This window comes from Sus scrofa, chromosome 16, assembly GCF_000003025.6.
Source record: "Sus scrofa isolate TJ Tabasco breed Duroc chromosome 16, Sscrofa11.1, whole genome shotgun sequence".
Classification (NCBI taxonomy): Eukaryota; Metazoa; Chordata; class Mammalia; order Artiodactyla; family Suidae; genus Sus; species Sus scrofa.
The window spans coordinates 19,565,750-19,581,011 of NC_010458.4; the positions used below are offsets into that span (position 1 = coordinate 19,565,750).

Consider the following 15,262-nt stretch of genomic DNA (forward strand, 5'->3'; position numbering starts at 1 on the left):
CCCCTTGCTGTACAGTGAGAAAAAAAAAAAAAAAGAAATGCTTTGCACATAAGTATATGGAAGAATTATCCAGATTACTGCTATCATTAAAATGCAAATTAAAAAAAGTAAATATGATTGCTATGTTATCATACCTAATAAAGTTAACACCAATTCCTTAAAAAAAAAAAAAGACTACACCACAGAGCTATGGTAATCAAGACGGCATGGTACTGAAACAAAGATCAGTGGAACAGGATTGAAAGCCCAGGAATAAACTCAGGCACTTATGGTCAATCTGTGTTAAAAGAGGAAAGCATATACAATGGAGAAAAGACAGTCTTCAATAAGTGATCTTGGTGAAACTTGACAGCTACATGTAAAAGAATGAAAGCAGAATATTCTCTTATGCACTCCAAAAACTTTAAAAGAATTAAAACCTAAACATAGGGGCAGATACTATAAAATTCTTAGAGGAAAATATAGGCAGAACACTCTCTGACATAAACTACAGAAATATCTTCTCAGATCCACTTCCTAGAGTAATGAACATAAAAACAAAAATTGAAAAGACAACCTACAGAGTGGGAGAAAACATTTACAAATGGAGTGATGGGTAAGGGATTAGCCTCTAAAGTATAGAAATATCTCATGCAGCTCAATATCAAAGAAACCCAAAAAACCCAATCAAAAAATGGTCAGAAGATCTACATAGACATTTCTCCAAAGTAGATGTCAACACACACACACATGAAAATATGCTAAAAAAAAGATGCTCAGTATCACTAATATTTAGAGAAATGTAAATCAAAACTACTATGAGGTACCACTTTATGCCAGCCAGAATGGCCAAGATCAAAAAGTCTACAAACAATAAACGCTGGAGAGGGTGTGGAAAAAGACCCCTCTTACACTGTTGGGGAAAATGTACATTGGTGCAACCACTATGGAAAACACCATGGAGGTTCCTCAAAAAACTAAAAATATAACTATCAATGACCCAGCAATCCCACTCCTGGGCATATGAGAAAACCATAATTTGAAGAGATACATACATGCACCCCAATGTTCACCACAGTAATATTTACAATAGTCAAGACATGGAAGCAACCTAAATGTCCATCGACAGAAGAATGGGTCAATAAAATGTAGTACATATATAAAATGTAGTACATATATACAATGGACTATTACTCAGTCCTAAAGAAGATGAAATAAAGCCATTTGCAGCAACACAGATGGACCTAGAAATTATCATACTAAGTGAAGTTAGACAGTGAAAGACAAACATCATATGATATCACTTATATGCAAAATCTAGGAAGAGGATACAAATTAACTTACTTTCAGAACAGAAACAGACTTATAGACTTTGAAGAACTTGTGGTTCCCAAAGGGGACAGATTGGTGGGGAAGGGATAGACTGGCCATTTGTAACTGGCATATACACACTGTGGTATATGGAATGATTGGCCAGTGGGGACCTGCTGTATAGCACAGAGAACTCTACCCAATATTCTGTGATAATCTATGTGAGAAATCTGAAAAAGAATGAATGTGTGTACATGTATAACTGAATCACTTTGTTGTACAGCAGAAATGATCATAACAGTGTAAATCAATTATACTTCAATAAAACTTAAAAAAAAAATAAAAAAATAACCCATAACCCTAGGTGTGGTCAACTAAGACTATGTTTCTGCTTCAATTATATAAAAACCAAAAACATAAAAGGATTTTACCCCTCAGCATTTTAAAAACGTGGTGTTGTAGAATACGATGAGATGGCATAAAAGGGAGAGTCTCAAACTGATCCCTTGGTCTAGAATAGGATGCGTCTCGAACTTTAATGTACATCCACATCACTTGGGGGTCTTGTTTAAATGCAAATTCTGATTTAGCAGGTCTGGGGTGAGGTCTGAGATCCTGCATTTATAACAAGCCCCCAGGTGATGCCAATGCAGCTGTCCAGGGACCACATGTTGAGTAGCAAGAGTCTGGAAGGCTAAAACTGAATACTTCTGAAAATGAACCCTTTGGAGTTTGAAGAAAGGTCAATGAGAGCCACCCTCAGATGCAGGTTGGACAGAATGATGTTGCACATGATCATTACACCTGAAGCACTCCCCCCTCAGTGCACTGAGGGTTCGGAATTTCCAACCCACATCTCTCTCCTGCCCTCTGCACCTGTGTAAAAACCAATCACAGGACACGCCTACCTAAATGATTCAGAGGCTTCCCAACACAACTCATTACCTTTCCTCATTCCCAAACCCACTCCTGGGCTCCTTCTCAGTGAATGGTAGTCTCATCTACTCAGTTGCCCAAGTTGGAAATTTGGGCTTTGTTCTCCCTCCTCTTTCCCCAGCACAGCATCCTGCCATATCTCTTATATAGCTCCTAAATCCACTCATTTCTATCTGCATTTCTGCTGTCTTAGTTCATGCCACATACATCTCCTGCTTGGGGTGTAGCTGCTGTTTCCTAACTGGTCTCTTCCTTTATCTTCCATATTACAGCCCACATGACTTTTTGTCCTTTTAGGGCCACACCCGTGGCATATGGAGGTTCCCAGGCTAGGAGTTGAATGGGAGATATAGCTACCAGCCTACACCACAGGCATAGCAACGCCAGATCTGAGCCGCGTCTATACCTACATCACGCTCACAGCAACGCTGGATCCTCAACCCACTGAGTGAGGCCAGGGATCCAACTCACATCCTCTTGGATCCTAGCTGAGTTCGTTAACCACTGAGCCATGATGGGAGCTCCCACTGACTTTCTTATCTTCACTCCCCCGTTTGGAATACTTTAGTGGCCCCCTTCTGCCCCAGGGATAAAGTCCAAGCTCATCAGCGTGTTTTATGAGGCTCTCTGTCCACTAGTGCTAGTTACACCTCTAGCTCTTCTGTTTCCTAACTCTCCCTGAACTTTGTACTTGAATCACACTCATGTGCCATGACATCATTGTCTTCCTTATTGTTGCAGACACTGAAAGCTGCTCCTGGAACCCCCTGCCTGTCCTCTCTACTCATCTTTCACTTCCTCTGGGAGGCTTCCCCACTCTCCCCAGTTTACGTTGGACTCCCTTCCCAGGTACTCTCATAACATCCGTACTGCCCTAATTAGTGTCTCACTGGTTGGTGGTTTTGTTCCCTGTTTGCCGTTATATTTAACACATAGTAAGTGCCCTACAATTATTTGTTAAATAAAACATGATTTGTAAATAAACACCCCGTAGGGAAACTCTTCACAGGATTTTAACGCTAAAGGTAGTCTCTGCTGAGTGCCAGCCCTCAGTGCTGGGAAGGAGGAGAGGAACAGATGAACAGACCACAGGCTGCACTCTCTCTCATCTTTAAGAATCTTTGGGAAAAGACCACCAATGGTTAGAGAGCCTTAGATACCTGCAAATTCACTCTCTGGGTTTAGCTGTTGGCCAATGGCTGAAAGGAGTGGGTGCATGAATGCTCAACTCACTGTCCTCAAGAGCAGACAGCTCTGAAATGGCACTTTCACCTGGATCGTCCCAGTGGGACTAGGTGGAAGCTAGGACTGTGGCTAAGACGGCAGCCTGGCTGTGCTTCCTCCCTCTTCCGTCTTGCTTCCCTCTCCCTTAGTGGTTCTTACCTGGGAGCCCTCCTTAATGAATCCCTTGCACACAAGTTTGTGCCTCAGAATCCGTTTCTGTGGAAGCTGACCTAAGACAGCAGTGCTAGATTGATAGGAAGGGCCATTGCATACTTGACTCGGTTCCTGAGAAAGGCTGGAACATTTCCCAGAAATCTTTGAAAAAATAGAAGTGAGTCTCATCTGTGTGGGATGAAATGTGAATGTGCTTTGAGATATGAAAGTGGCTGAGATAATCCCTCAAGGAATTAGTGTCAAACTTCACCAAATCAGACAGATGGCCCCAGGGGAGCTCGCTGGCCTCTTCCGCATTTAAAATTCTCAACTCATTCAAGGGGACTAAAACTATACAGAAATCCAGACGTGCAGGACAGCTTATTTACAAATAGCTCCGTCCCCCTTGAGCAAAGCCATTTACCTACCAGCATTCTTTCTGCAGGCCTGCTGGTTGCATTTTTGCATTTCTAAGGGTCTGGGTTCGTGATCACACAGGCATCCATCCTGGCCTTCGGTTTTATTCTCTGAGGCAACACAATGGACCATCCTCTTCTGAAAGCCACCTCCACAGGACGCAGTGCACTGGAAGAGAGGGGGGTGTGGAGAAGGTCAGAATTCTCCCCCAGGCTCACCAGGGCACTCCAGCAGAACTGCTTGAAGCCCACTGCAGGCAAGTGGGGGAAAGCCTCACTTATCTGAATGAAGTTTTTTGAAGGCGTCATAGAATAGAATAAAAGCACTCATAATTTGGAGATGAGAATTTAGGAAGAGTTTATCTTACAGATGGGGTGAATTGAATTTGGCTTAATTTACTATTGGGTTTCCCAAAAAACTTTGGACAGAGGCTTTAGTGCAAGCAAAATAGAAAAAAGTTTTTTTCATATCTGGGCTCTGGTGCTTCAGCAATCTGGTTTTTTCTGAACTAGTTTTGACCATTTTCAGTACACAGTTCGGTGCCTTAGACACATTCATATTGTTCTGCAATCATTAATTACCATCATCCATCTCTAGGACTTTTTCATCTTCTCAGGTTCTGTACCCATGAAATAAGAATACCTCATTGGGCACCCCCCGACCCACCCTGCCCCAGCCCCTGGCAACCACCATTCTCTTTTTGGTCTCTATGAATTTGACTACTTGAGGTTCTTCATATACATGAAATCTTACATTTGTCCTTTGGTGACTGGCTTATTTCAACGATACAATGTTTTCAAGTTTCCTCCACGTTACAATCTGTGTCAGAATTTCCTTTTTAAGGCGGGATAATATTCCATTGTAGGTAGTACATTTTCTTTACCCATTGATCTGTTGATAGACCCTTGGATTGCTTCCACCTTTTGGCTATTGTGAACCACATATACTCTTATGATTTAGATTCTCTCTCATGTTTTACTACTTTTAGCCTCATATAATCAAAAATCTCCCAGTTCCCTCTTGCTTTGTCCTGCATGGCAAGTAGCTGAGTGCTAAACACAGCCTGACATTCTGTAAATAATCACTGATTGATCGGCCATTAAAGAGTGCTGCATGGCAAATTCTGGAGAAACAATATTCCATTTGCCATTTGAAATATTACTGGTCCCCAAGATAAGTAAAGGAAAAAATACCCACAGTGAGACACCATTGAAACCAGAAAGCTGCTAGCAAACTCTGCTTTCCACAAAACTCCATCATGGGATAAGAGGAGAAACATCAACATTTTCTTAACATCCACTGCTTTTATTTTATTCAACTCTTTATAAAGCCTAGAGCAAGGCCATCATCATGGAACTTCATGTTTGTTTTATAAAATCAGAGATTACAGAGTTCCCTTTGTGGCTCAGTGGTAAACAAACCTGACTAGTATCCATGAGGATGTGGGTTTGATCCCTGGCCTTGCCTAGTGGGTTGAAGATCTGGCATTGCCGTGAGCTGTGGTGTAGGTCGCAGACACAGCTTGGATCTGGTGTTGCTGTGGCTGTGGCATAGGCCAGCAGCTACGGCTCCGATTTGACCCCTGGCCTGGGGGGCCACATGTGCTGTGAGTGCGGCCCTAAAAAGATAAAAGACAGAAAAAAATCAGAGATTACTCTGACTAAACCTAAAGGTAATTTTATTCAATGAATTCACATCAAATTCTCCATGGGCATGAACAGAAAAAAAAAAAAAAAACCAAGAAAATAACTTATTCAACTGATGCTGAATAAATCAATGTGCGCGACAGAGGGTAGAGGAAGACTAAGGGAAATTAATCAAGGCAGAATATGATAACGGGTACTGGGTACTGGACCAGAATTCAGGAGACTTGGGCTTTTTCATTCATTGCATACTGTCCTGGAACTCACTCGACCTCTCTCTTCCTCTGTAAAATAAGCTTGTTAGATAAAGAACAAATGATTTCCTTTCCAACTTTCTGCTTCTAAGGATCTGATGGAACAAAGCTGGGCTGGTCCTGAGTGCTGAGGTCATGCAGGCCCTCTTGGGCAGGGCAAATTAAGACAGGGGACTAATTCCAAGCCAAGCGCAAAAATGAGCACACACGTAACTGCCCATGCGTTTATTAGCTAACTTATGGTTTAGAAGGTGCATGCATTTGTGTTGTATTTAATTGGAGGATTAGGTAGGAAGCACGGGTACTGATTTGGGTTTTGTTAACTTGTGAGTTTGGGGTTTTAGCAGGTACCTCTTCTAATGCTTAGTTCCACTTCCTCGTATCCAATAAAAATAAAGGATCTTTGTTCAGAACTGAGCACCCCAGATAGGGATGGAGCTTAGCTCCGAGGCTGCTGAATAACTGAATTGCTCACACCCTATACTGACCCCTGCATTATCCTTATTCAGTCCTGGATGCTTTCTTTGTCCAATAAGAACACAGAGCTTCTCTTCAGCTTAAACTGGTCTGTTTGGGAAAAGGTGACTCTCAGGTTTCAGCAATCAGTGAAGAACTCTCTGTGAGAAGCTATAGAACAAATACATGAAGACTGGAATCTGTTATTGCTACCACTCAACTAACACAGATCAACTGGAGACACTGCTTGATGATTAATAACTGATACAAACTAATGCAAGCATCTTAACTGAATAATTTTCTTGCACGTCATGTATGTTCAGCACTGTAAGCAGATAGGAAATATTGAGTTCAATTCTTGTAACAACCATGTAAAAATAAGATTTGTTTTCTGGTCTTACTGATGTAGAAACACATTCCTCTTCCCTAACTTTTCTTTTTTTATTATAGCATTTAATGAAGGCCGTGGAGACTCATGTTCTCCAGATATGGACAATTTTTCTTGTATTAATTCTTTGACAATTTCCTCACTTCTGTTTCGTCTCTGTTCTCCTTTTCTGAAATATTATTCCAACATTGTACCTCCTGGCCTGATCCTCCAATCTCCTTATCTTTTATCTCACTTTGTCTTCCCCTTTTCCTGAGAGATTTCTTCATCTTATTTTCACAATCTTCTATTTAAACTTTCATTTTTGCCATTCTAAAAATCTTCTAAGTTCTTCTCATATGCTTTTAATATAGCTTTAATGAGAAGCTACCACATGGGTATAACCTCATTTCTCTAATGAGCCTGATTATATATTATGAGGAGGAGTTCATTTGTTTCTTTCATAGTCTCTATTCCTTGGAGTTCCTTTGGTTCTGTTTTGTTATTTTGCCCTTGGTGTGATAGGGTTTTCTTAAATGTCCAGAAGTCCTAGGCTCCTTATGCGTAGTTAATATGAGGCACTGATGAGCTGATTGGAAGTTCTTTGGGTGGCAGTTATTGAGACATGGCTTTAAGGTGATCAGCAAGAGGTCGCATGTGGTTTTTTTCCTCTTGAGGCTTAACTGGTCCCCTGCCTTTGGGTAGCTCAGTGGGAGAGGGGGACATCACACTATTTACTGTATTTACATCACTTAGCCACTGGTGATATGGTCACTTAACCACTGACCAATTGTGCCTGACTCCAAGGTCTATCTTGCTCCTTCTCCAGAGAGAAGACTTCTAGACTATGGTTGGGAAATAGGAAAGGTTCTAAAGATCCAACTGCTTCTCTTAGAAACTTTCAATCAACTCCTATTTTCCTTTACCCTCACCTCTGCCTTCAGAGATACTTGGAATATTTTTGCTATAGATAATGTTAAGCTTTCTCTGGCATGTTAAATCAATTATAAATTTGGCTATCTGCTCCTATCTCCCAAAATTTTATTGACCCCCTCCCTTTGCTGTTTCCTGTCTTCTTTGTCTTTGTGGGTTTGTGACACTTTTAGTTTTTTCTCTCTCCTGCTATTTAATGGAAATGGCAAATGTGTATGTTCAATCCATTCATATGTCTTACTTAAACACTATGTAACTTGTCCTTTTTACTTAATAATAGATCATGGAGGTCAAGGGCAAGGCCAAACGCTGGTGGGTGGAACCACCTCCAATACCCCCCATTCTGCGATATGCACAATTGATGAAATCTTAATATATGGCTCTTCCAAGGAAGCTTTCATTCATGCCCCCCTTCAAGAGACCATTACTTCTAACTCCCTCTAAGGAAATTCTGAACTTCTGCTGTTGGAAATTTTCACATCTCAGAAATATAGGTCTTGGAGTTCCTTCCCTGGCTCAGCAGTTAATGAACTCAACTAGGATCCGTGAGGTTGCAGGTTTGATCCCTGGCCTCGTTCAGTGGGTTAAGGATCCAGCATTGCCATGAGCTGTAGTGCAGGTCACAGATATGGCTCAGATCTGATGTTGCTATGGCTGTGGCGTAGGTGGGCAGCTGTAGCTCAGATTCAACCCCTAGCCTGGGAACTTCCATATGCCATGGGTGTGGCCCTAAAAAAAGTAAAAGAAATATAGGTCTACCTCATTCTTAAAAAAGATGTACTATAATAAATTAGTAAAATTAACCAGTTCCTCCTTCAATAGATATTCAAATTATTTTCCGAATTTCTATTATGGCAACATGGCAATGAACATTCTTTACAGTCATCTAGGATTACATCTACTGGGATATTTGTGGGTTAAATTATTTTTTTGCTTTTTAGGACAGCACCCATGGCACATGGAAGTTCCCAGGCCAGGGGTTGAACTGAAGCTACAGCTGCCAGCCCATGCCACAGCCATAGCAATTTGGTATCTGAGCCGCATCTGCAACCCACACCACAGCTCACTGCAATGCTGGATACCCCACCCACTGAGCAAGGCCAGGGACTGAACCCACATCCCAACGGACACCAGTCAGACTCATTTCTGCTGCACAACAGGAACTCTGTGGGTTAAATTATTAAGGGTAGAATTATTGTGTCAGATAGTCTATGTATTTTAAGTTTCTCATTGATATTAACACTTTCTATTCCAACTTCATGTAGTAATTATAACTGAAGAAATGCACTAGAAATCTGGCTAAAGACCAGTCACACAAAATTTCACAACTTAAAACCTCTGTGCTACCTAAATGTCAAAATGGGGAGCAGCCTGTATTTTTCCAGGAACATGGGGGTGTTTTTGACAATTTCTTCTTTTCAATTTTTACCCTAAGAGCTTTATATGCTTCACACATCATTACTATTGTCATATTTGCTAGGATATCACCATCATTCTTGCCAGAAAGAAAATTGCATTATCCAACTTTCCTTTACAACAAATAAGGTACTAAAGCCTCAAGAAATTGACATTGAGACCTAAAAAAGTTATCTGTAGTTTTTAATCTATGGGATTTTGTACCCTGAATGGGCCCAAATTTATAGTATTTTCATGGAAGTTCACATTGTATCAAATTTTGCTTTCTAATGGTCACATTTGATTTGATTAGTGAAGCTTATAATTGTTATACAGGGCTCCAGGGTATTTGTGAAGAGCCTAATTCTGAAATACATCTTTATTTGTTGAGTATAATTTTTCAGGTTGTGGGGAAAATTGGTTTTGCAATAACTGAATTTCTAATAAATAGGAAATAAATTAAATTTCTAAGGGAGAGACTATAAGATGCCTAAATATAAATTATCTTCATATGGAAAATGACACAACTGTGTAACCTTTTCTATTGTTCACATGTCCCATGGGGTAGCGTGAAAGCTAGGTACTGGCCCTGGCAGAGAGCTTAGTAGGCTGTGTAACCAGAAGCTTGCCTGGATACCAGACTCTCCCTTGGAAATTCATCATGAATCAGAATAGATGCCCATGAAAACAGGGCAATAGAAAATGCTATGGATCTTGTCTAAGAGAATGGTTGATGTCATTCTTCGTTGTCTACTAGTCATTTTTTTAAGCTATAAAGTAATAAAATACGTATTTTTTATTTGTTGCAGGCTAACTGATTAATACACAATGTTGTTTTAGCAATAGTGAGTCATCTTGCTCCACCTAGATTTGAGTGGGATAATGCCCAGAGACTAATACAACCTTGAGTTAGATGCACCAGCAGGGGCCTTTTTCAAGAGTACATGACAGCATCCCAATTGATCAGCGCTATGCAGGTACAACTACACTGCTATAACAATGACAATTATTTAGAACACAGCAACCTAAAAATATCTGAGGACATTATGTTTGGCAAAATGCTGCACTGCTTGTGCTACAATTATAATCATTAAAATACACTTCCACAAGAACAAGTTACTTTTAAAAATATTAATAGTCGAGTGGTTAGTGTATCAGAACCTCTTGGCTCTCCTAGCTGTTGGCTGTTGATGGGCCCCAGGTGAGGGAGTAACCAACTTCCTGGAAGTACAACCCGTCAGCCTGCACTTCATGCCCATGTTGTATGCCTCTCACCTCCTGTCTTTGGACCTTCTCGCTGCCAATGAAACGTGAGATACAGCGAGACCTTCCCACACATGAATAACCCAAGACAAGGCAGGATACCAGCCATCTAAGGGGAGTCCTTCTACCTAACCCTGGGAATGAGGAGGCAGTAGATAATCTCTCTTTCTGCCTCTGGATGAACTCCTTGAAGAGGCAGTAGTTCAACAGCTTTTAAAAGACCTTCTTTAGATGGAGTTTCCACTGTGGTGCAGTGGGTTAAGGATCTGGCATTGCTGCAGCTGTGGTGTAGGTTGTAGATGCAGCTTGGATTTGATCCCTGGCCTGGAAACTTCCATATGCTGCGGTTGCAGCCAAAGAAGGAAAAAGAAGACCTTTCCAGAGCAAAGCATTCACTTGTTCCTGACACCAATAAGCAGTCAGTTAGGAAAAGTGGTCAGCCTCATTGTTTGTCACCTTTTGTACCTGATGTCCCATCTTCCCCGCCTCCTTCCTTTTTTCTATTGCTCTTGCTTCCCTGGTGTGGTAATTCCTTATAAAGTATCAGATTTCACCTCAAGACTTTTTTTTTAGAGAACCTAGGATAAAACAAGTCAGAATGATGGCAAATCTGGCTATGGGAGAATTTCCTTATTTTTAATGTCTCTGATGGTCTTATTTCTACAGTAAGTAAACTCTGTAAGAATCATCAATCTTTCTCTCATTTACAATTTAATTATTTTATTTGTTTTTCCATCAAACATACTGGCCATCCTGCAAACTGATGATCTGCCAGTTGACAAGAGATCTGAAATTCACTAAATCATGCTAAGCCTCAAGCTTCAGGGCATATGCAACTTCTGTTTGCTCTAGAAAAAGCCAGATAATTGAAGATGTTAGGGTTCCCAATCATTTTTCCCTAGGCTTTGTGCCTCTGGGCTAGTTTTTGGTATTTGATCTTTTCTCTTCTGCAGGTATTTGATCTTTTTCTCTTCTGAACTCAGGGCAGTTAACACTGACCACCATGTCAGCTATGGGTCAGCTTTTAGTACACTTAGAGGTATGAGAAAACAGAGGAGTGAAATATAGAACTAAAATATATGGAAACACACTTTGAATCAATGGACACATTAAACATTTAGAGGGATTAGATATGACTTTTAAAATCAAAAGAAAAAACAAATGATATTTTTTAAAAAAAAAAGACTAAAATAAACAGAAGAGACAACAACTGATTCTTACCAGGCCCCAGTGCCCAGTGACCCAGTGACAGCACAGGTGTCCATTGCAGGGGGCGGTGGACTTGGGCCTTTTCATCCAGTCACAGTGGCCCCCTGGACATGTCACTCTTCTCTCCTGAACTCCGCCTCCACAGGACCTGGAACACTGGCCCACAACAGGGACAAGGTCAGGTAAAAATGGTGTCATTTTCAGGTATAAAGAAATAAATATTTTTTTTTTTTTCTCAGAGATGATCGTTTTCTTCAACCCACTTACCAAGGCCAGGGATTGAACCCCTGTCTTCATGGATACTAGTCTGATTCTTTACCGCCAAACTATGACAGGAACTCCACCCCCCCAATTATTTAACAATGTTTTTTTTTAGTTCAGAAATAAGAAATTGGGTTCTCATCTTGGTGCAGCAGAAATGAATCGACTAGAAACCATGAGTTTGTGGGTTTGATACCTGGCCTTGCTCAGTGGGTTGAGGATCCTGCATTGCCATGAGCTGTGGTGTAGGTCAAAGATGTGCTTGGATCTGGTGTTGCTGTGGCTCTGGTGCAGGTTTGCAGCTGTAGCTCTGATTCGACCCCTAGCCTGGGAGCCTCCATATGCTGTGGGTGCAGCCTTAAAAAGCACACACACACACAAATTTTATGTATATATAATATATATAAAAATTCAGGGTTCAGGAGACATAAAAATTCAGGGTTATTAAAATGAATCTGAACTTAACAGACAATTTAAAATATATATATAAAACATATTTAACCTCATGGTAATCACAAAACAAAACTATAATAGATAAATAATACACCAACAGAAAGGAATCCAAACACAGCAAATATAGTCATCAAATCAGAAGAGAAAAGAAAAAAATAAAGAACTACCAAACAACTGGAAAATAATTGATAAAATGGCGATAAGTACATACCTTTCAATAGTTACTTTGAAGTAAAGAGATGGAAAAAGGTATTCCATGCAAATAGAAATGAAAGAAAGCCATGGAGCAATTCCTATATCAGACAATATTTTGTCTATTGATCTTAAAGATTCTAAGAAGAGATGAAGGGAGTTCCCTAGTGACTCAGGATCTGTGGGTTAAGGATCTGTGTGGTCATTGCTGTGGTGCAGGTTTCATCACTGGCCCAGGAACTTCCACATGCTATGGGTGCAGCAAAAAAAAAAAAAAAACCCACCCAACCAACTAAACAAAAACCCAAGAGACAAAGAAGAATATTGTGTAATTATAAATGGATCAATTCAGCAAGAAGATATAATAATTGTAAATATATTCATCCAACACAGGAGCACCTAAATCCATAAAGCCAATATTAACAAAAATGTGAGATATTGCTATTAACACAGTAGTATTAGGGGACATTAACACCCACTGACATCAATGGACAGATCATCCAGACAGAAAAATAACATTGGCTTTAAATGTTACCTTAGATCAAATGTAGTTAATAGATATACATAGAACTTTCCACCCAAATGCAACAGAATAAAGATTCTTTCCAAGTGCACATGGAATTTGAAATAGAGTCATATACTAGTTCACCAAACAAGTTTTGCTACATTTAAGACTGAAATCACATTGAGTATCTTTTCCACCACAATGGTATGAGACTAGAAATCAACTACAAAAAATATTTATATATATATATATAATTTTATATCTCCCCAAAACATAAACATGTGGAGTCTAAATAAACTATGTGGTACTGAAGAAAATGAGGAAATTAAAAAAAAATACCTGGATATGAATGGAAATGGAACACACTGATCCAAAACTATGAGATTCAGCAAAAGCAATTCTAGAAGGGAAGTTTATAGCAATACAAACTTACCTCAAGAAACAAAAGTTTCAAATGAATAACCTAACCTACACCTAAGAAACTTGAAAAAGAACAAAACCAAAAGTTAGAAGAAATAATAAAGAATAGAGCAAAAATAAATGAAATAGAGATTTAAAAAGCAATAGAAAATATCAATGAGACTAAGAGCTGGGCCTTTGAAAAGATAAACAATATTGATAAACTTTCAGCCACTCATCAAGAAAAGAAGAGAGAGGGCTCAAATAAATAAATTCAGAAATGAAAGAGAAGTTACAACTGCTAGCACAGAATTACAAGGGATCATAAGGGATTACCATGAACAATTACATGCCAATATATTAGACAACCTAGACAAAATGGATAAATTCCTAGAAATGTACCAATACTCAAGACTGAATCAGGAAGATACAGAAAATTATGAACTCTGTTAGACTATCAATAAAGAAACTGAATCATTAATTAAAAAAAAACTCCCAACAAAAGTCCAGGATCAGATGGTCTCACAGGTGAATTCATCACATGTAAACTATTTAAAGAAAAGTTAATACTTATCCTCCTCAAAGTATTCCAAAAAACTGAAGAAGAAGGAACACTTCTAAACTTGTTCTGCAAGGGCTGATACCAAAACCAGACAAGGACACCATAAAAAAAAAAAAAAAAAACCCACAAAATTACAGGTCAATATCACTGAAGAACATAGCTTCAAAAATCTTCAACAAAATATTAGTGAACCGAATCCAACAATACATTAAAAGGATCATAACCATGTTCAAGTAGCATTTATCCCAGGGATAAAAGGATTGTTTCTGGATCCACAAATCAATCAATGTGATACACCACATTAACAAACTGAAGTAAAATAATCATGGTCATTTAAATAGATGCAGAAAAGGTTTTGATTGAATTCAATAACAGTAATTCTCAACAAAGTGGGTACAGGGAACATACCTCAACATAAAAAAGGCCATATGTAAAATGCTATAGCCGACATCACACTCAACATTAAAAAGCTGAATGCTTTTAATCAGGAATAAGACGAGGATTCTCACTCTTGTCACTTTTATTCAACCAGATTAAAAAATGCGCAGTGGATCTGAACAGAAATTTTTCTAAAGAAGACATACAGATGGCCAACAGGCACATGAAAAGATGCTCAGTATCACTAATCATCAGGACACTGCAAATCAAAACCACAAAGAGATGTCACCTCACACCTGTCAGAATGGCTAGCATCAAGAAGACAACAAATAACAAATGTTGGCTAGAATGTGGAACTGTTGGTGGGAATCTAAACTGGTACAGCCACTATGGAAACCAGCATAGAGATTACTCTGAAAAATAAAAATAGAACTGACATATGATCCAGCAATTTCACTCTTGGGTATTTACTGAAGAAAATACTAATTCAGAGAGATAATATGTACCTCAATGTTCATTACAGCTTTATTTACAACAGTAAGATATGGAAGCAACCTAAGTGTCCATTGATAGATGAGTATATAAAGAAGATGTGTGTACATATGCACACATAATGGAATACTACTCAGCCACAAAAAAACGAAATCTTGCCACCTCCAACAGCATGGATGGATCTAGAAGTAAAATAAGTCAGACAAAGACAAATACCGCATAATCTCACTTATACATGGAATCTCACACAAAAAGTGGTGTTTGCCAGAAGAGAGGGGTGTGGGGTAGGGGGTGATAGATGAAGGAGATTAAGGTACAAAGCTCCAGATATATAATAAATATATCATGTGAATATACGATATAATGAATATAATCAATAATATTGAAATAATACAGGGACAGATAGTTACTAGACTTGTCAGGATGTACATTTCATAATGTATCAAAGCATCATAGAGTATATCTGAAACTAACATAATA

At 39.2% G+C, this 15,262-nt stretch overlaps 1 protein-coding gene across 1 annotated transcript in view; it reads right to left on the minus strand.

The window, feature by feature from the left end:
* ADAMTS12 (ADAM metallopeptidase with thrombospondin type 1 motif 12) overlaps nt 1-15,262 on the minus strand; it is a 373,778-nt gene that overhangs the window by 18,747 nt on the left and 339,769 nt on the right. The window contains 2 exon segments of the mRNA XM_021076980.1: nt 4,032-4,188; nt 11,553-11,696. Of these exon segments, the coding sequence (XP_020932639.1) occupies nt 4,032-4,188; nt 11,553-11,696 (301 nt within the window).